The sequence below is a fragment of the Mytilus galloprovincialis genome, chromosome 6 (genome assembly GCF_965363235.1).
Source record: "Mytilus galloprovincialis chromosome 6, xbMytGall1.hap1.1, whole genome shotgun sequence".
NCBI classification, from domain to species: Eukaryota; Metazoa; Mollusca; class Bivalvia; order Mytilida; family Mytilidae; genus Mytilus; species Mytilus galloprovincialis.
This window is the reverse complement of record NC_134843.1, coordinates 79,011,658-79,031,873: the sequence shown is the minus strand read 5'-3', so window position 1 is coordinate 79,031,873 and position 20,216 is coordinate 79,011,658. Positions and strand designations below refer to the sequence as shown.

The 20,216-nt window shown below is 33.5% G+C and overlaps 2 protein-coding genes across 2 annotated transcripts in view; both read left to right on the top strand.

Annotated features, from left to right (window-relative positions):
* The window catches only part of LOC143081033 (regulator of G-protein signaling protein-like), a 61,809-nt gene extending 52,970 nt beyond the window's left edge, over window positions 1–8,839 (top strand). Inside the window, exons 15-20 of the mRNA XM_076257269.1 lie at window positions 608–761; window positions 1,228–1,345; window positions 4,983–5,112; window positions 6,088–6,212; window positions 6,708–6,889; window positions 8,339–8,839. Coding sequence (XP_076113384.1) covers window positions 608–761; window positions 1,228–1,345; window positions 4,983–5,112; window positions 6,088–6,212; window positions 6,708–6,889; window positions 8,339–8,805 — 1,176 coding nt within the window. The 3' untranslated portion in view covers window positions 8,806–8,839. The remainder of the gene's footprint in view (window positions 1–607; window positions 762–1,227; window positions 1,346–4,982; window positions 5,113–6,087; window positions 6,213–6,707; window positions 6,890–8,338) is intronic.
* Window positions 8,840–12,952: 4,113 nt separating this feature from the next.
* Window positions 12,953–20,216, top strand: part of LOC143080433 (uncharacterized) — a 49,188-nt gene continuing 41,924 nt past the window's right edge. Inside the window, exons 1-3 of the mRNA XM_076256277.1 lie at window positions 12,953–13,030; window positions 14,322–14,404; window positions 14,682–14,759. Coding sequence (XP_076112392.1) covers window positions 13,012–13,030; window positions 14,322–14,404; window positions 14,682–14,759 — 180 coding nt within the window. The 5' untranslated portion in view covers window positions 12,953–13,011. The remainder of the gene's footprint in view (window positions 13,031–14,321; window positions 14,405–14,681; window positions 14,760–20,216) is intronic.

Sequence of the window (20,216 nt, the reverse complement as noted above, 5' to 3'; positions counted from 1 at the left end):
TCATTTTGTCTTTTTTCAATATCGCATCCGTATCAACCCGATACACCAATATAATCCCAAGAGCTCTGCTCGAGGGATTATATTGGTTGAGGGTTGATACGGTGTGTGCATGATATTGAAAAATCCATATCATTTACACTTTATTATATACATATACCTCAAGTAGATGTCTTTTCATGTGACATGACGTCATACAGATAAGGAGGTTTGAAATAATGTCATACAGATTATAGGTTTGACATGACGTCATACAGATTAGGGATTTGAAAACCTTTTCAACACTGACTGCAATCGATGACGTGACGTCATACAGATTAAAGGTGTGGTAAAGATTTTGTAGCCGTGCTGATATCGATATCATCACGGGTGGCTGATACAGCAAGCTTGCCAATGATTGTATTACGCATACAATTTATCTGTATTTACTACTAGGTATATAATAAATGAACTTATCAGATTATTGAAAGAACTTTTATGTATTCGACAAGAAATATTTGTAACCATTGTCACCGTTCAATAACATCAACAAAATACCAGTTTATTAGCATTCTCTTTGTTGTACCAATACATTTATTTAGTCTGACTTTTTCAACTGATTTTGTTTTAGTTGTATCTATGGACTAGCTTTCTAACTACGATTTGTACTTTCCTGAAGTCAATGAAAGACCAAAGAGAGGTTCAACTCCTAGAGTTATATATGAGGAAGGAAATTCGCCGAGAATTCAAAAAACAATTCGACAAGCAACATGATTACCCGTCAAGTAAGTTATTGTCGTAGTAATATTGCAGTTTATTTGTGGTAAATTGTTATGTGTTAATTTTTCATGTCTGTTATTTCGAATTCTTGTTCCTACAATGAGATTTCAAAATTTATAAAGGGTTATGAACATGACACATAAAGATACGAAAGAGGCCACTAGTTTTATTGAATCATTTGCCCATCTCTTATATCTGCATTCCTATATATCAATTAATGTGAAGTTCAGGACACCAAAAATAATTTGCTCACATGTCGCAAGATTTTTATTTCATTAAAACTTATGAAAATAAAATCTTATAGAAAGAAAATGCTAGAGCTTCTCGTTTTCACTTTATTCTGATTTAACTTCGTTGACAACGTCTTAAAATCACTTTGTGAATGACATCAGGGGATTGAAAGTACTGGATCTTTCCAAAGTTAAACATTCGAACCATGAGACACCGATACTATTTGCTTTTGTTTTACAGATAAAACTGTCACTACTGGATCAAATACTCAGTTCCAAACGAGAATTGTGTTGAAAAATCGACTTATATCTATGGACAAATTACCAATGGATCTGAAATTTTGGTGTGAAGTTGCAAGGTTAGATTTTAACTATACTTTTAAATGAGAAGACCTCATTTTTTTGTGTCGCTTCTCTTCCTTCGACAATAAATTAATCATTATGCCTCTGTATCCTATAAGTACAATGCTTAGTCGCATAATTTTGTCATCCTCGCTTAGGATTATTCAGTTTGGGTTATTTTGAAAGGAAAACGAAAAAAAAGGCGTCCGGATATTGTTTCCGTCATCGGACGGACTTTTAAGTAGACAAAACTTCAGTTTATGACCGTTTTAAATTACACATAAATGTACTTGGAAAAAGGACATTTATTTTCGCGTTTTTAATGTATACTATGATCATATATATACTATAAATAAAGTATATTTGCTATTTACTATCAATTCCAAGTTTACTATCCACGGCGATAGATTAGAGAGTTATAATATATTAGTGACCGCCGTGGATAGTTAACTTAAAATTGTTTGTAAAAAGCAAATACACCTTGTTCATAGTATATAAAAAAGAGAAAACAGCAAATAAGAGGACTTAAAAAATGTCCTGACCACGGTACCTGCAGGCTAAGACATTTGATACCTTTCCTGAAATTCTCCACTCATAAAATCTTGCGAAAATTCATCCTATGTAAAACCCCGGCCTACAACAATTTATATACTTTCGACTTTTAATGCCCGCGATCTGGTTGTGTGTTCTGGTTGACATTTGCTTGGAGAAATGTGTGAAATCGGCATTTGTAATAACTAGCGTATAATCAAAACTCTCGTGTAATGCTGCGTTATTAAAAAACTTATTATAATTTATATATATATTTCTCCGTTATGTGTTTGAGCTTTTGGTATTGCTATTTGATTCGGGACTTTCCGTTTTGAATTTTCCTCGGGAGTTCACACTTTTTGTGATATCACTTTTTTTTTTTTAACTACATGTCATGTTTTCAAGTGCTAGCTAGTACATGTACCTATCAATGTTTGTTAAGTCAACTTATAAGAATCAAATACATCCTTGAATGATACTATAGTCTTGGAAAACAGGTTTATTGAATACATCCTTGAATGATACTGTAGTCTTGGAAAACAGGTTTATTTGATCTGTAGTCTTGGAAAACAGGTTTATTTGATCATTTGCTTTGAACTAGTTGTTTCTTTTTGTTCTTCATTCCAATCTTAGAAGTGAGTCTATTTCCAACGGGTTTGTACAGATTATTGTTTTACAATTGTCCGAGGTAGGCTAATCTGTGTCTGTTTTTGGTACGTGTAGAATCCTGTTAAGGCTTTTATACACGGTTGAGAAGAACGCCGTTGTTATGGGCGTTGTTCTAGTAGGGCGGTCTTAAATACCTCTACAGAACCTGCATGCACAACTTTATCTGGTAGTTGGTTCCAGTGAATAGATGTTTCTACGAAAAATTTTAATGAATGTTAATGCTTGTTGCTGTTTGGTACTTTAAACCCTTTGGTGTTATTGCGTACTTGTATTCAATAATATTGTCAGTTTCACAGTTTGAATATACCTTGGATTTAATAGTTCGTTAAGGTCGTACTGGTGTGACAAATTTGTCGGCTGGTAGAGCCTTGTAAATCAGGATAAGACAGAGGCTGTATCTTCTTTCCTCTAGAGTCTCCATTTCAAGATGGTGTCTCATATTGGTTATGGACCCTGTTTATCGATTCCTGTAATTTTTCTTTTTGAATCGTATGCCTCTGTTTTGGATACGATCCAGTTTGTCTATATCCCCTTTTATATATGGGTTCCAGATTCTTGTTCCATATCCCATTATAAATAAATTTGGTGTATTTACTGTCTTCTGATTGGTTAAAAATGTTAGTTTTATTTTCAATGTTGTCAATTTTTATGGCGACACGCCCACTCTGACGTTGTGTATTCATACGCCAACATATGTGTACGTACGTTGTTATTGTTAATATAAGTAATATAAAAAGTTCTTTAAGCCTTATTTTTGATAGAAATTTTATTTATAATGAATGGCAATAATTTATTTTGAATTTATTGACCCATAAAATTAATTTTTGACTCTTCATATTTTACATAATCCGCTTCGCGGATTATTCAATGTGAAGAGTCAAAAATTAATTTTATGGGTCAATAAATTCAAAATAAATAATAGCCATTCATTAAGTCGATCTATGTATGCTGCTTTTCTACATGCCTATGGTACATTTCTCAAGTTCCCCATACGAAAGCCCAATGTGGCGTTTGCTTTCTTGCTGATGTTGTTTATGTGTATACTCCATTTCAGATCGCTTGATATTTGGAGTCCTAAGTATGGGTTCACTTGTACCTATTATAGGATATGCTTATTAAGAGTATAAAATTTGTCTGCTTTTTTGTTTATGGATAAGACATAGCACTTTTTGACATTGAATCGCACCCTCCATTTGTTGGCCCAGATTTCTAGTTGTTCCAAATCTGTTTGTAGTTTTTGTTAGTCTTGGCCATTTTATTGTTCTGTATACATTAGGCAATCGTCGGCAAAAAGTCTTACTCATGTTACGCTGTTTGAAAGGTCATTTATGTGGCACAGAAAGAGGATATTTACTAAGACAGTGCTCTGGGGGTAGCCCAGAGTTCACTGTTGTTTCGCCAGATGATTCGCCTTCCACGATGGTGCGCATTGGTCTGGCAGTTAGGAAGTTTTTAAGCCATTTGTGTGTGTTTCCTATAATTCCATATTGTTCTAGCTTATGTAATAATTTGTTGTGTAATACTGTATCGAAAGCTTTTGAGAAATCTAATATGCATACGTCGATTTGACTTCCGTTGTCATGTTCTTGTAGGAAGTCATTGATGGTAGTTATGAGTTGGGTTTCGCATGAGTATCCTGACCTGAAGCCGTGGTTTAAGTTGGTTAGGATTTTGTTTTTTCCAGATGTTTTAGAATATGCCTGCATACGATATGTTCTAGAATATTGCTTATGACAGATGTTAAGGATACAGGCCTGTAGTTCTGTAGTTTGTCTCCTTTTTTGAAGATACTGGATATGTTCGTGTCTCTCCTGTCTTTTTGGTAGTTCACCTGTGTCTAGCGATCATTGCATTATAATCTGCAGAATGAGTGCTAGTTGTTCAGCACATTTCATTACTATGCGGTTTGGGATGTTGTCTGGTCCAGAGGCTTTGTTTGGGTCGGTGTTTTTAATAGTTTTTCAAGTCCCTTTTGGTCAATCGTTATTGGTGTTATGTTGATTTCAGCTCGTATTCTCGTTGTTGGTAGGTTAGTGTCTGGTTTTGTCGTGAATACGGACTTGAATTGTTCTAGTAGGAGTTTGGCTTTCCTTTTACTGTCACTGGCAAGATTGGTCCTCTTTTTAATGGTGATATTCCTCTCGAGTCCTGGCGTTTGGATTTTTATATACTTCCAAACGGCTCTGTCAATTGTCTTGTCGTACTCTTCATGTGTTTATCCCATCCTAGCCAGGAGTTTGTTTTCAGTGTAAACTGTTGGTGGCTGTCTGAGACATTTGTTTTTCCGTTATCGTGTTGTCATGAATTAGACGGTTTGTTTTTACGTTTGAACTATTTCGCGTTCTGTCATGTTGAGGCCTTTTATAGCCGACAAAAAATGTGGGTTTATCATATAAGACATTACGTGTAATCTGTCTCTTTTATATCTCAATTAATTTTTATACTTTTTAACAGATATGTTGAAATGGTGGATTATATCCGTAGTCTTGGCCATGTTTCCCATGACAACCAGGACTTTTTATACGAGAAAGCAAAAACAATTGTAAATTATTATGTATCTTCTGATATACTTCCAAAAAATCAGGTAAGGTTACATTTAAAGAACAATTTTGTTAATCTCCAATATGTTCGACAACTAAGTTTTTTATATTAATCCAGGGTTTGTAAATTAATACATATAAAATAGTATCGCCATTATGATATATTTAAATGCTGTGCTCAGTACCGACTTTGTTTATGCTCATCATTACAACAAAACATGCGTGTACTGTTCTAGTCACTTGTCGTTCATCGGGATTTGTCGTCCATTAATTTTATTAATACAATCTTTTTTTAAAACTACAATGCCATTTGTAATAAAACTAAACAACAATCATTTTAGGTTATCTAGATGAATCCACGAGTCAGCCAACATAAACAAATCAGTTTTTGTTGGTGGTCATGTACAATGGTAGAATATAGTGCATTATGTTATTATACCAAGAGAAATACACTAGAAAGAGAAATCTGACAGAGCAAATTTGTCCCAAGAGAAGTTATTGGACTAAAATGACGATTTTAACCAAAATTTATTTTTCTTTCAATTTGTAATGTAAATGCTACAACAATCATTTTATATTTTTGTTTTGTAATCTTTAGCTCGCAAATGTTAATTCCAGGTACCAAGACATGAATTTGGCAGTTGTTATTATATAGGTCTGGTTTTTATTGCACTTCAGTGTTTCTTCTGTCTCTTTATTTTCCTCTTATAGTTGATGTGTTTTCCTGGGTTTTAGTTTGAGACCCGGATTTTTTTCCTCTCAATCGATTTATTACTTTTGAATAGCGGCGAACAATTTTTGCCCTAAATCGACAATTAAGAGAGAAGAAATATTTGCTACTCTCTTTTGTTTTTATACTTTTTTTTAAAAAAACATGAGACACATGACTTTACGTTATAACGAATTTGAATTACAATGGTGGTTTTTTTCCACTGAGATCGAATAAGGAAATAAAATATCATATATAATCAAGCTGCCCGCAGTGAACATCAAGCTATACTCATTTAATGTATTTTCAGCTAAATATTCCCACTGACTTAGCATCACATATGTCTTACTCACTAGAAAAAGAAGGACCGACCAGGGGACTGTTTCATGATGCACTCCTCACAATATTTCCGCTAATCTACCATTACTGGAGACAGTGAGTACTCATTTATGCGATCATGCACACATTTTAAACCAAGACAGTCTTCTCTATAGCTATATAGCTAGGCATTAAGGGCTTTTACGCTCGCACTTTTGTATGTGGTGGCTTAACTTGGCATTTCCTCTGCAATATTTAGATACGGCAAACATTCTTCCAAAAAGACATTTTAACAACAAAAAAAACACCATAAAACATAAAACAATGCGGTTGTCACGAGAAATGAAGCAATGACAAACAATATAAAATTAGAAGATGTGGTTAGATAGAAATAAAGAGAAGACTCTCCAAATGACATTCAAATTAATTCCTATATGTCACATTGTTGTCGACAAATCATTAATTAGTCGTTACACTGACAACTAAGTCAAAGTTGTCCTTCTTGAACCTTTTATGTTATATTATGTAAATACAATTTGAAACGGGTGTGTGTGTGTGTGTGTGTAATAATAATAAGATTGTTTTATTTGTTTATATTTAACTTGTCCTAAGATGTCAGAAGGATTGGATGAAAAATCATACTGCAGCCGAGTTAATGGAGATGATAGAAGAAGAAGAAAAATCCAGGGAAAGACCACACACCCCACACAAATACGAAGAAGTTCCGGACTATCTTCGAGTTAGAGCATCTCAAATAAAAGTCGCCACACAGTTTGTCTCCGGGTATATTATTGGTAAATCTTATTATGAAATAATAAATAAGGGGATATGTCGAGAGAGGGGGACTTCCGATGTTCTATATATATATTCCTACAATATTAGAATTTGTTTATTTGTTGATCAGGTAAAGTTTCATTTTGTTTTCCTTGTTCGTCAGGTATTATAGTTACATTATGGCAGATATGTCTCTTTTTTAATTGATTGTTTCATGTCGAATCTTGCACAATTAAAACATGTTGAAATTGTTAAAAGATGTAAGAGACTAATTTGAAAGGCTATTCAATTATCTATGTTTGATTATTCAATTAACGGTATTTTTGTAATTATCCATTTGAACATCCATTACATATTGTGCTTACGCCAGTAATTTCCCCTGATGTGAACCACTACGTATTATTATACTTCACGTACAATTGTAACATTTTGATTGGCTAATACGAGGGAGACAATTTACTCTATCCCATGGCTGAACGGGAAACAATTTTTTTGAATATCACCCTCCAATACAGACCAATCAAAAATCGATAATTTAAAGGATAATATATTGAATTTACAGCAAACAAATAAAGACAATGTTCAAGTTCCATGTTTTGGTCCAGAAAATTTTCATTGACTCAAAATAAAATAGAAAAAAAACCTTGCTTCACTTATGTTGATTTTTTTAACGTTATGTACGCGATGTCATAGTAAAATACTAAAAATAAATTTAAAATTCAACAGTAAAAGACAATACTGATAGGATATTCAGTATAATAAATTATATAACACATAGCTGAGAGGGTGATACAGGGCAGATTGGCACCCCTCGAAAAAACATTGTTAACCTTGGCTTCGTCTCGGTAGACAGTGGTTTCTCGGGTTACAAATCTGCTCTATCACTCTGTTATTTATATAATGAAATCAGACGTTGGAGTTCTATTCAAGAAATGGTAAATAATGAAACCTTCATGTCCTACGGTTATGCCACGTAATGACTCTTTTTGGTCACATGAGTAGAAGAGTGTAAATGTGTATATTAGGTGTTTGTTGGTCGACCTGCATCCTGGTACTAGTATTTGCTCAGTAAATTTCATAATAAAGCTTTACCCATTCAAACCTCTTAGCAAATGGGAACACACATGGTCAAAATCTTCAACCGGTCATCTAGTTGCAAACCTGCAGTGTGTGAGATGTTTCCATCGATTAACAAAAGTAGCTGCCGTACCTTAAGTAAAGCATTATCTTCAGTTAAAACACGGAATTTTACTTTTCCTGTTATTGGTATACTTTCTTTAAGTGTAATTTGGTATTGTAATTACAGATTACGCAATATTTCGTACACGTTGTCGTTTCTTAAGCCTAAATATTATGATTCTGTAATATGACTGTGATAACAAAATTCTGTTAATATAAGAAATATATCACTTCAATTCAAGTTGTTCGGAAAATACAGAGTTTAAAAAAGCACCATTGTCTATTTGTAGATGACGACCAGTGGATAATTAATTTTTCACTTGTTGATGGCATGCGAATTTTACTTCCTCAACCTAAAAAAGTAACACGACGAGACCGAAAAGGAAGCATAGCATCAAGACGAACGAGTCTAATGGAAAAAGGTTCCCATAAAACTGTTACCGGAAGTGATTCTAAAATGAGTGATTCTTCACACAAGAAAGAAAAAACAAAGGATAAGGAAAAAAATAAACTGAAAACAAAATCAAGGAAGAAAATGGATGCACTAACAGAGGAAGCTGATTCAAGGTTGTCGTCACAAAACGTTAAGCCAAGCAAGTCACGGAGCTCGCATTCGCCACCGGAAGGCAAAGAGAAACTTGTAGATGAACTGGTGGAGCGATCGTCCAAATCACCGAGTCGACTAAGAAAAATAGATGCCCTTGTGTCTGCAGCAGTACAAGAGGACATTGATCAACACTTATTTGGAACCGAATGAATATACATTCAACATAATAAACATACTATTTTTATTCTTTGTTTTAATTCACCGTCACATAACTATTTTGAATTATAAGCCCGATGAGTCTTTAGCTACAGCCGTAGATATTCCAAAAGTAATTTTACAAACGGTCTGATATTCTACACACATTTGTTGAAATAAGTCTAAAATGTCTATTATTAGACTTAAGTCCATTTACACCACACACTTGAGTAAACAAACATTTTTTGTAGGTCTTTATGTGCCCTTCCCATGTCAGGAGCCTGTTGAGCAGAGGTTTTCAATGGTTCGCGTCTGCCATATTTATTTTTCGTAAATTGTTTTGTTATAAATAAGGCCATTGATTTTCTAAATTGAATGGTTTTATTTTTCATGTCGGCTATACGGTATGGTTTTATTTTACGTTATGATTGCCTGTTATTAATTGCTTACATTCACGTTTTGTCTCATTGGCATTCATACCACATCTTCTTATATCTACTAACTTTAACCTGCGACAAAATGGCGCTAAATATATAGTAACAATTTGATATAAAAAAAATGTTGTTGAGGAGAACGGAAACATTTTTACAAAATTAATAAATTTGTTATTCACAGTACACGTACAGAATGAAAATGTATCGTCATACTAAATACTTATCAAAGCTGGTACTGTACTACATATCATAAATAGTGAGACGAGATATAACACAAAAACATAAAAAAAACTTTGAATTACAGAAATGCATTACAAATTGTGTCAACAGGTCAAAATTAACACGAAGGTATGATTTGAAAGTATGGCAATACTGAGAAATTCTGTTATTTTTTTTTCTATCAACTATCAACAATTGTAAACGTGTGACGTAGTCGTCATTTTATAGTATGGCATGTGAAGATTTGGTATGAATGCCAATAAGACATTTTTTCATCAGAGACAAAATGACGTACAACTAAACTGATGCTAACAAAAATACGAATTCAGATTTCACGAGCTTTTTAATTCTTTGTTGCAACAAACTACCAACCTTTAAAGTCATATGGAACGAGTGACTAGTGAAAAATAATGTTTATCAAATTCTTGAACCAATGCATGTATATATCATAAACTTAGTCTTCTGTGAACGATTTTTTTTCATTTTTTACGTAAATATATCGTATAATCGTTAAATTTTCTTTTCTCTGTTATGATTTAACAAATATGGCAGCTCATTAAATACCGTGTTATGACTCCGACGGTTACCGATTGTCACCTTATAGTAAACAATCAACAAAAAAGCATGGATATTGAGCACGTGTTTAACATGTACTTATAGATTATCGTTGATCATCTCAGCGAGATTGTTTTTCTCGCTTAAGTCGGTACGGCGAAAGTAAGAAAAGCATTCGAGTTGAGATGACCATTGATATTCTGTTTATCGCTATTTTACCTATGACGACGGTGTCAATTTCATGTCAATTTCATTAGCAACACCACTTGCCTCCTTAGTTTCTAGCGGTAATTTTCCATCTCAAGCAAGTAGCATGATATGAAAAATAATAACAATTTAAGATCAAAGGAAAAATGCACAAAATAGCGATGAAATCAGATAAAAGTTTATTTCAGTGACAGATTCATGCGTACTGCGATCACCGGATGTTTACAAGAGGTTCACACTAAGGTCACTTTGCATACGGAAAATATGTCGGCGAATTTCTTCCTGTAAGCAAGCAATTAAAAATAGATAAACCAGTCCATATTTTCTTCCAGTGCTTGCGTTTCTAAATATATTTTGACCAATTCACCTAAAATTGAAAGGAACCACAATTGTTTTATATATATGAAAACAAAATCACTGAATATAAATATATATATATATATGGTATAAGAACAAAACCTACTATGGAAAAATAATAATTAGATGGAACTACAATTAAATAATTATTCTATGATCCACAAACAAAAAATCTGTTCTATCAGAATTTTAGGATTAATTTGTAAAAACGGATTTTTGCAAAAAGTGTATGTGTCCAACGAGGCAGTCGACTTGCAGATATTGTGAGGAAAAGAAAAGTGTTTTAATAGCATCATACATTGCTTTTAAAACAATGAACAACATTCTATATGAAATGATAATCCCTTAGATTCAATTAAAGTAAATGTATCACATTGTATCACCATTCCAACGATTACCAGCATACATTGTAGTAGTCTGTGAACAATAAATCAACGGTGATACTAGTAATTACAAAAGTGTATAACCCCCCCCCCCCCCCCCCTTTTCAAAAAAATGTTTCACATTTGAAGAAAAGTTACTGTTTAAAACTTTTATAATTGAAATTGCTATATTCGGTCTTTCAAACAAAAAAAAATGTCAATATTGTTTCATTGGCTTCTTTAAAATAATAGTAAGTTTGCCAATGAGACAACTATCAACCAGAGACCAAACGGCAAGGATGTAAACAACTAAAAGAATTAGTACGGCCTTCAACAATGACCAAAACCCGTATAATAAAGTAGGCTCTAAAATGCTCCATGCGACAAAATATGAAACAATTCAAATGAAACAAAAAACTTATAACAAATATTGTTGACAGGAGGCACACAAGGAAACCTGGGGATGGGGTAAAATTCCTTGTGTATGCTGAATCCTCTCTTAACACGGAAAAGTGGTGTAACATCACAACATAAGAACAAACGATAAACATCAGTGGGAAAGAGTATTAATTGTCCTCCTTAATTTGACGTGATTCTGTGATTCGGTGAATTGTAGATTTTATTTTTTCATTTAAGAGATAAATGATTATTGACCTACTAAAGATTTACAATGTTCCATCATATTCACAAAAGGTTCAATGATTTTAAGAAAGGGGTCATAGGTTCATAACCAACATAGAAATCAGTGGCGGATCCAGCCATTTTAAAAAGGGGGGTCCCAACCCAGGGTAAAAGGGGGGGGGGGGTTCCAACTATATGCTCCCATTCAAATGCATTGATCGGCCAAAAAAAGGAGGGGTTCCAACCCCGACCCCCCCCCCCCCCCCCCCTGGATCCGCCACTGGAAATGTTCCCGTTTACTGCGTCCATATGTTTACAAATATTCATATATATTTATACATATCTAGTATAAATTAACAACAAAGAAAGTGTGTGCTTTGTTCTGTTGGTATTCTTTTTTTTTTTTGGGGGGGGGGGGGGATGTACAAGTACCTTAGGCTTGACACGTCCAAGCTGCTTTTATCAGATGTATTAATTTTTTGTATCCATCTGATGAGTTAAGCCCTTTTAAACTAATTTTCATATTTTGTTCTTATGTTGACTGTTACACCTTTGTTTCAGGTTAGGGGAGGGTTGGTCACCCGTTAACATGTTTAACCCCGCCACATTTTGTATGTGCCTGGACCAAGTGAGGAGCCTGTAATTCAGTGGTTGTCGTTTGATGCTGTGTTGATCTTTGTTATTCGTTCATTATTTTGTACAAAAATAAGGTCGTTAGTTTTCTCATTTGAATTGTTTTACATTTGTCATTTCGGGACTTTTACAGCTTATTATAGGGTATAGGGAATTGTCATAGTTGAAGGCCGTACTGTGAACTATAAATGTTAATTTCTGTGTCGCTTGGTCTCTTGTGGGGAGTTGTCTCATTGGCATTATTACCAAATCTTCTATTTTCATATTGATGGATTTACTAAATATACATGAATACGCCCGTACCAATTACGTAGGCTTCTGTTGAATTGAAGATACACTTGTCATGAAAACTCTACATTTCTTAAACAATTCGAGTATTTTTGTATAAAAGTTATTCATTCCGAAAAAAAAGTAACAACCTTTCGAACTGGACGACCTAGCTCTCGTTAATTTACAATAGAAATTTACATTTTATGTCTGTTGGTGTGTTTTTTTTTACACATTGTTGTCAATATAATGGAATTATATGATACTGTCATACAAGTGAGAGATTTAGCTAGTTATCAAACCAGTTTTATGAAATGCCTGTACCAAGTCAGGAAAAATGATTTTAAGCTTTTTAATTGTTTTGGTGAAAAGAAATCATACAAGTTTGATGCCATTATCTTATTTCTACAATTGATATAGATAAAACATCCGGTGTTCAAAATATCATAGTTTACGTTTTATGATATACAAGAGACGCTAACGTCATAATCTTACTCAGGACTGCCTGACAACGACGTCGTTAAGAAAGTAGCCATGCAGAAAGTAACAGAGCGGATGTTTTAAACATGGACATGTCCTACAACGGTACGTTAATTGTCGAAAACAAACCTCATGAAGTTTGGTTATTCTATTACTTTGTACACATTATGTCCCATTTTATATTTTCTTTTTATATGATCTCTATTATTTGACCAAACATTAGATTTACCAAATTGTTATACCTACCCAAGTTTTCTAGTGTGAATAACCTTTATTTTGCATGCCCTTTTGCTAATTTCAACCCAAGTTAAAGGTAGAGGGACATTTGACGTAAAAGGAAGTCTAGTTGTAAAATTGGTCTTGGTTCCTATATTTATGAATACATATTCCTTATAAGTAATTAAAACCATATTGAGATACCTACGTAAGTAATGGAAGTTCTAAAATGCTTCTGATACTACCATTAAAAGGTTTTATTTCATTTGAATGCTGCTTTTTTATTCGATATTTATGCGTGCTTAAAATTTTTGTTTATCGTGTGCGTTAGCCATAGGTGAATCTTTACTTGTGATGTTTTGCATATTATTTGTAACCTGTTGCCAACGCTTTCTAAAGCTCATGTTTAGTAGAAATTGTATATATATGCCGACTATTGATATTATTTATATTTACTTACTTGCTTATGTATATATAACGTTTTCTTTAATCCCTGGTGCTAACTGAAGAAGTTTAAGTAGATTATAACACTAACTATACAATTTTAATTCAGTTGAATAATTCCCAATACATACATACAGTATCACGGACATAAATTATTTGGTTGAATAATAAAATTGAGAATAGAAATGGTGAATGTGTCAAAGAGACAACAACCCGACCATAGAAAAAAACAACAGCAGAAGGTCACCTACAGGTCTTCAATGTAGCGAGAAATTCCCGCACCCGGAGGCGTCCCTCAGCTGGCCCCTAAACAAATATATACTAGTTCAGTGATAATGAACGCCAATAAATAAATAAATACAGTAACTATAAATTTAAAATTATTTGGTGAATTTATTATTTCGACAATTCAATATTACTTAAAAGTATTATTTTTTTAAGTATAAACTTTATTTATAATATAAAAAATAAGGAAATGTAGTATGATTGCCAATAAGACAAATATCCTTCAAAACTCAGATGAAGTGGATATAAAAAATAAAAGGCGACCGTGTACGTACGGTCTTCAACAATAAGAAAAATCCGTACCGTATAGTCGACTATAAAAGGCCCTGACATGAAAATAGGAAACAAGTTCAATTGAGAACACTAACGAGTTTTTTTGTTTTTTGTTTTTTGTTTTTTACTTTTTATTTATTTATCTTTGTAATTAGTTTTATAAATCAATATTTTGAAGATACAATATCCGAGGAAGATTTTGAACTCTTACTAGAGGACCGTGCATTCGTGGACTACTTCAACTTGTATCAAAGTCTTCCGGTAAGTAAAAGCTAAACTATTAGATATTAAACATCACTGCTTCGACTTATACTAGTAGTATCTTCCTGTCTTTGTATAACATTGTTAAAGACATTGAATTGTCCATATGTTTTATCAGATATTACAAAATAAGACAATTTTGACAGTTTGTAAGAGATGTTTGAATGTTCATAGCATCTATATGATTTAATGTAATAAATATACCCCTTATAAACATCATTTAATTCAGTTGATTAGCGATATTTATGTTTAATAGTTTGCTGACCATTTATTTTAGATATTTGGACAGCATGTAATATATAACTTCATCGAGAAAGAATTTTCTTACGAACCACCAATCAAGAAGGAGAGATATGTAAGTGTTTCCTATATCAGATTGTCATGATGAAGGGGAAGGGAGAGAAGGGGTCATTTATTTCTGTATTATTACGAGCCACCGATCAGGAAGGAGAGATTTGTAGGTGTTCTTTTATAGTAGAGTGTCTTGGTGGAGGGAGAGGGGAGAGGGAGTTGGCCATTCATTTCTGTATTCTTTAAATTTAAGTTATTTTTCTTTATTCTCGACAATTATTTTCTTTTTATTCTTTGCTTCTTCTTTTGTTAGTTTTTCTATGGCATTGGTCCCATTATACTCTATTCTGTAAACTCCATATATAACATTCAACTCCAGAAACGGTTCTGGAAACATTGATTTTTTAAATGATTCGGCTGATTAAAACTCTTTAAAAGACGTTAAACACGCCGAGCAAATGACAGAAATTAATCAAGTTTACTCATCAAAGAGTTTGGAATATTCATGAAACTATCATTTTTTTTTGTTATACAATCGAATTCTTATTTGACTATCATGTTTCACCAAATTTAAAATTAATTCATCTTCAATTATAATGCCCGTATTCATAAAGGTGGTTTATTAAAAACTTGGAATAGGCTTAAACTCAGTTTAGTTATAACGTTGGAGTATAGTTTTACTGATTAATTTCTATTTTAATGTACTCTAATTTGTAAGTAATTAAATAGCATGTGTCATTCTCACTAAATATATAAATATCCACCACTATGCATTATTGTAAATGAAACATGTCAACTCTGGAATCTTCTAAAAGCAAAGTAAAATTACTAAATATGTACAGTTGATCTTGGAGAACATGTTTTAATTTGTTGTTAGTTTTTAATGCTTTGCACTAGTTTTTATGTAACTGCAGATACTCTTAAATTGGAACTAATCTGATTTATTGAGCCATTTTCAACTATTTTAACGTTATGTTCTTCTGTTGCGATTTGTCATCGTTGTCTTGAAAAAGGAGAGAGTTGAGGACTCACAAAATATTTATGTATGTGCCCGTCGTATGTCGGTTGCTTTCGGTCAAATTTGTTTTCGTTATAATTTGTCCCAAATTGGACAGTTGTTTTTCTTTCGTTTGAATGGGTACACATTTTGTCATGACACTGTCTTCCAGTATTGTTAAAGGAGCTACATAGTTGTTTAAATCAAAGTTATTTGAACTGTTACGGGAAGTTGTTCATTGGCAATTAGGAGAAATCATACCACATCTGCATGTTTCATTTTGAAATATTTATTTAACAGTGAAATTCTTTAAGATAGACGTATCAAACATGATGGTTTATCTATTTCTTAAATCGTACACCTAATCCACAGTAAAGGATAGCATATTATTTCTTAAATCGGGCACCTAATCCACAGTTTAGGATAGCATATTATTTCTTAAATCGTGCACCTAATCACAGTTCAGGATAGCATATTATTTCTTAAATCGGGCACCTAATCCACAGTTCAGGATAGCATATTATTTCTTAAATCGGGCACCTAATCCCCAGTTGAGGAAAGCATATTACTTCTTAAATCGGGCACCTAATCCACAGTTTAGGATAGCATATTATTTCTTAAATCGGGCACCTAATCCACAGTTCAGGATAGCATATTATTTCTTAAATCGGGCACCTAATCCACAGTTCAGGATAGCATATTATTTCTTAAATCGGACACTTAATCCACAGTTTAGGATAGCATATTATTTCTTAAATCGTGCATCTAATCCACAGTTTAGGATAGCATATTATTTCTTAAATCGTGCATCTAATCCACAGTTTAGGATAGCATATTATTTCTTAAATCGGGCACCTAATCCACAGTTCAGGATAGCATATTATTTCTTAAACCGGGCACCTAATCCACAGTTCAGGATAGCATATTATTTCTTAAATCGGGCACCTGATCCACAGTTTAGGATAGCATATTATTTCTTAAATCGGGCACCTACATGTAATCCACAGTTTAGGATAGCATATTATTTCTTAAATCGTGCACCTAATCCACAGTTCAGGATAGCATATTATTTCTTAAATCGTGCACCTAATCCACAGCTTAGGATAGCATATTTTTTTCTTAGATCGTGCACCTAATCCACAGTTCAGGATAGCATAGTATTTCTTAAATCGGGCACCTAATCCACAGTTCAGGATAGCATATTATTTCTTAAATCGTGCCACCTAATCCACAGTTTAGGATAGCATATTATTTCTTAAATCGGGCACCTAATCACAGTTCAGGATAGCGTATTATTTCTTAAATCGTGCACCTAATCCACAGTTCAGGATAGCATATTATTTCTTAAATTGTGCACCTAATCCACAGTTTAGGATAGGTTATTATTTCTTAAATCGTGCACCTGATCCACAGTTTAGGATAGCATATTATTTCTTAATCGGGCACCTAATCCACAGTTCAGGATAGCATATTATTTCTTAAATCGTGCACCTAATCCACAGTTTAGGATAGCATATTATTTCTTAAATCGTGCACCTCATCCACAGTGAAGGATAGTATATTATTTCTTAAATTGTGCACCTAATCCACAGTTTAGGATAGGTTATTATTTCTTAAATCGTGCACCTGATCCACAGTTTAGGATAGCATATTATTTCTTAATCGGGCACCTAATCCACAGTTCAGGATAGCATATTATTTCTTAAATCGTGCACCTAATCCAAGTTTAGGATAGCATATTATTTCTTAAATCGTGCACCTAATCCACAGTTCAGGATAGCATATTATTTCTTAAATTATGCACCTAATCCACAGTTTAGGATAGGTTATTATTTCTTAAATCGTGCACCTGATCCACAGTTTAGGATAGCATATTATTTCTTAATCGGGCACCTAATCCACAGTTCAGGATAGCATATTATTTCTTAAATCGTGCACCTAATCCACAGTTTAGGATAGCATATTATTTCTTAAATCGTGCACCTCATCCACAGTGAAGGATAGTATATTATTTCTTAAATCGTGCACCTAATCCACAGTAAAGGATAGCATATTATTTCTTAACTCGTGCACCTAATCACAGTTCAGGATAGCATATTATTTCTTTAATCGGGCACCTAATCCATAGTTCAGGATAGCATATTATTTCTTAAATCGGGCACCTAATCCACAGTTTAGGATAGCATATTATTTCTTAAATAGTGCACCTAATCCACAGTTCAGGATAGCATATTATTTCTTAAATCGGGCACCTAATCCACAGTTTATGATAGCATATTATTTCTTAAATCGGACACCTAATCCACAGTTCAGGAAAGCATATTATTTCTTAAATCGGGCACCTAATCCACAGTTCAGGATAGCATATTATTTCTTAAATCGTGCACCTTATCCACAGTAAAGGATAGCATATTATTTCTTAAATCGGGCACCTAATCCACAGTTTAGGATAGCATATTATTTCTTAACTCGTGCACCTAATCACAGTTCAGGATAGTATATTATTTCTTTAATCGGGCACCTAATCCATAGTTCAGGATAGCATATTATTTCTTAAATCGGGCACCTAATCCACAGTTTAGGATAGCATATTATTTCTTAAATCGGGCACCTAATCCACAGTTCAGGATAGCATATTATTTCTTAAATCGGGCACCTAATCCACAGTTTATGATAGCATATTATTTCTTAAATCGGACACCTAATCCACAGTTCAGGAAAGCATATTATTTCTTAAATCGGGCACCTAATCCACAGTTCAGGATAGCATATTATTTCTTAAATCGGGCACCTAATCCGCAGTTTAGGATAGCATATTATTTCTTAAATCGGGCACCTAATCCACATTTTAGGATAACATATTATTTCTTAAATCGGGCACTTAATCCACAGTTCAGGATAGCATATTATTTCTTAAATTGTGCACCTAATCCACAGTTTAGGATAGGTTATTATTTCTTAAATCGTGCACCTGATCCACAGTTTAGGATAGCATATTATTTCTTAATCGGGCACCTAATCCACAGTTCAGGATAGCATATTATTTCTTAAATCGTGCACCTAATCCACAGTTTAGGATAGCATATTATTTCTTAAATCGTGCACCTCATCCACAGTGAAGGATAGTATATTATTTCTTAAATTGTGCACCTAATCCACAGTTTAGGATAGGTTATTATTTCTTAAATCGTGCACCTGATCCACAGTTTAGGATAGCATATTATTTCTTAATCGGGCACCTAATCCACAGTTCAGGATAGCATATTATTTCTTAAATCGTGCACCTAATCCAAGTTTAGGATAGCATATTATTTCTTAAATCGTGCACCTAATCCACAGTTCAGGATAGCATATTATTTCTTAAATTATGCACCTAATCCACAGTTTAGGATAGGTTATTATTTCTTAAATCGTGCACCTGATCCACAGTTTAGGATAGCATATTATTTCTTAATCGGGCACCTAATCCACAGTTCAGGATAGCATATTATTTCTTAAATCGTGCACCTAATCCACAGTTTAGGATAGCATATTATTTCTTAAATCGTGCACCTCATCCACAGTGAAGGATAGTATATTATTTCTTAAATCGTGCACCTAATCCACAGTAAAGGATAGCATATTATTTCTTAACTCGTGCACCTAATCACAGTTCAGGATAGCATATTATTTCTTTAATCGGGCACCTAATCCATAGTTCAGGATAGCATATTATTTCTTAAATCGGGCACCTAATCCACAGTTTAGGATAGCATATTATTTCTTAAATAGTGCACCTAATCCACAGTTCAGGATAGCATATTATTTCTTAAATCGGGCACCTAATCCACAGTTTATGATAGCATATTATTTCTTAAATCGGACACCTAATCCACAGTTCAGGAAAGCATATTATTTCTTAAATCGGGCACCTAATCCACAGTTCAGGATAGCATATTATTTCTTAAATCGTGCACCTTATCCACAGTAAAGGATAGCATATTATTTCTTAAATCGGGCACCTAATCCACAGTTTAGGATAGCATATTATTTCTTAACTCGTGCACCTAATCACAGTTCAGGATAGTATATTATTTCTTTAATCGGGCACCTAATCCATAGTTCAGGATAGCATATTATTTCTTAAATCGGGCACCTAATCCACAGTTTAGGATAGCATATTATTTCTTAAATCGGGCACCTAATCCACAGTTCAGGATAGCATATTATTTCTTAAATCGGGCACCTAATCCACAGTTTATGATAGCATATTATTTCTTAAATCGGACACCTAATCCACAGTTCAGGAAAGCATATTATTTCTTAAATCGGGCACCTAATCCACAGTTCAGGATAGCATATTATTTCTTAAATCGGGCACCTAATCCGCAGTTTAGGATAGCATATTATTTCTTAAATCGGGCACCTAATCCACATTTTAGGATAACATATTATTTCTTAAATCGGGCACTTAATCCACAGTTCAGAATAGCATATTATTTCATAAATCGGGCACCTAATCCACAGTTTAGGATAGCAAATTAC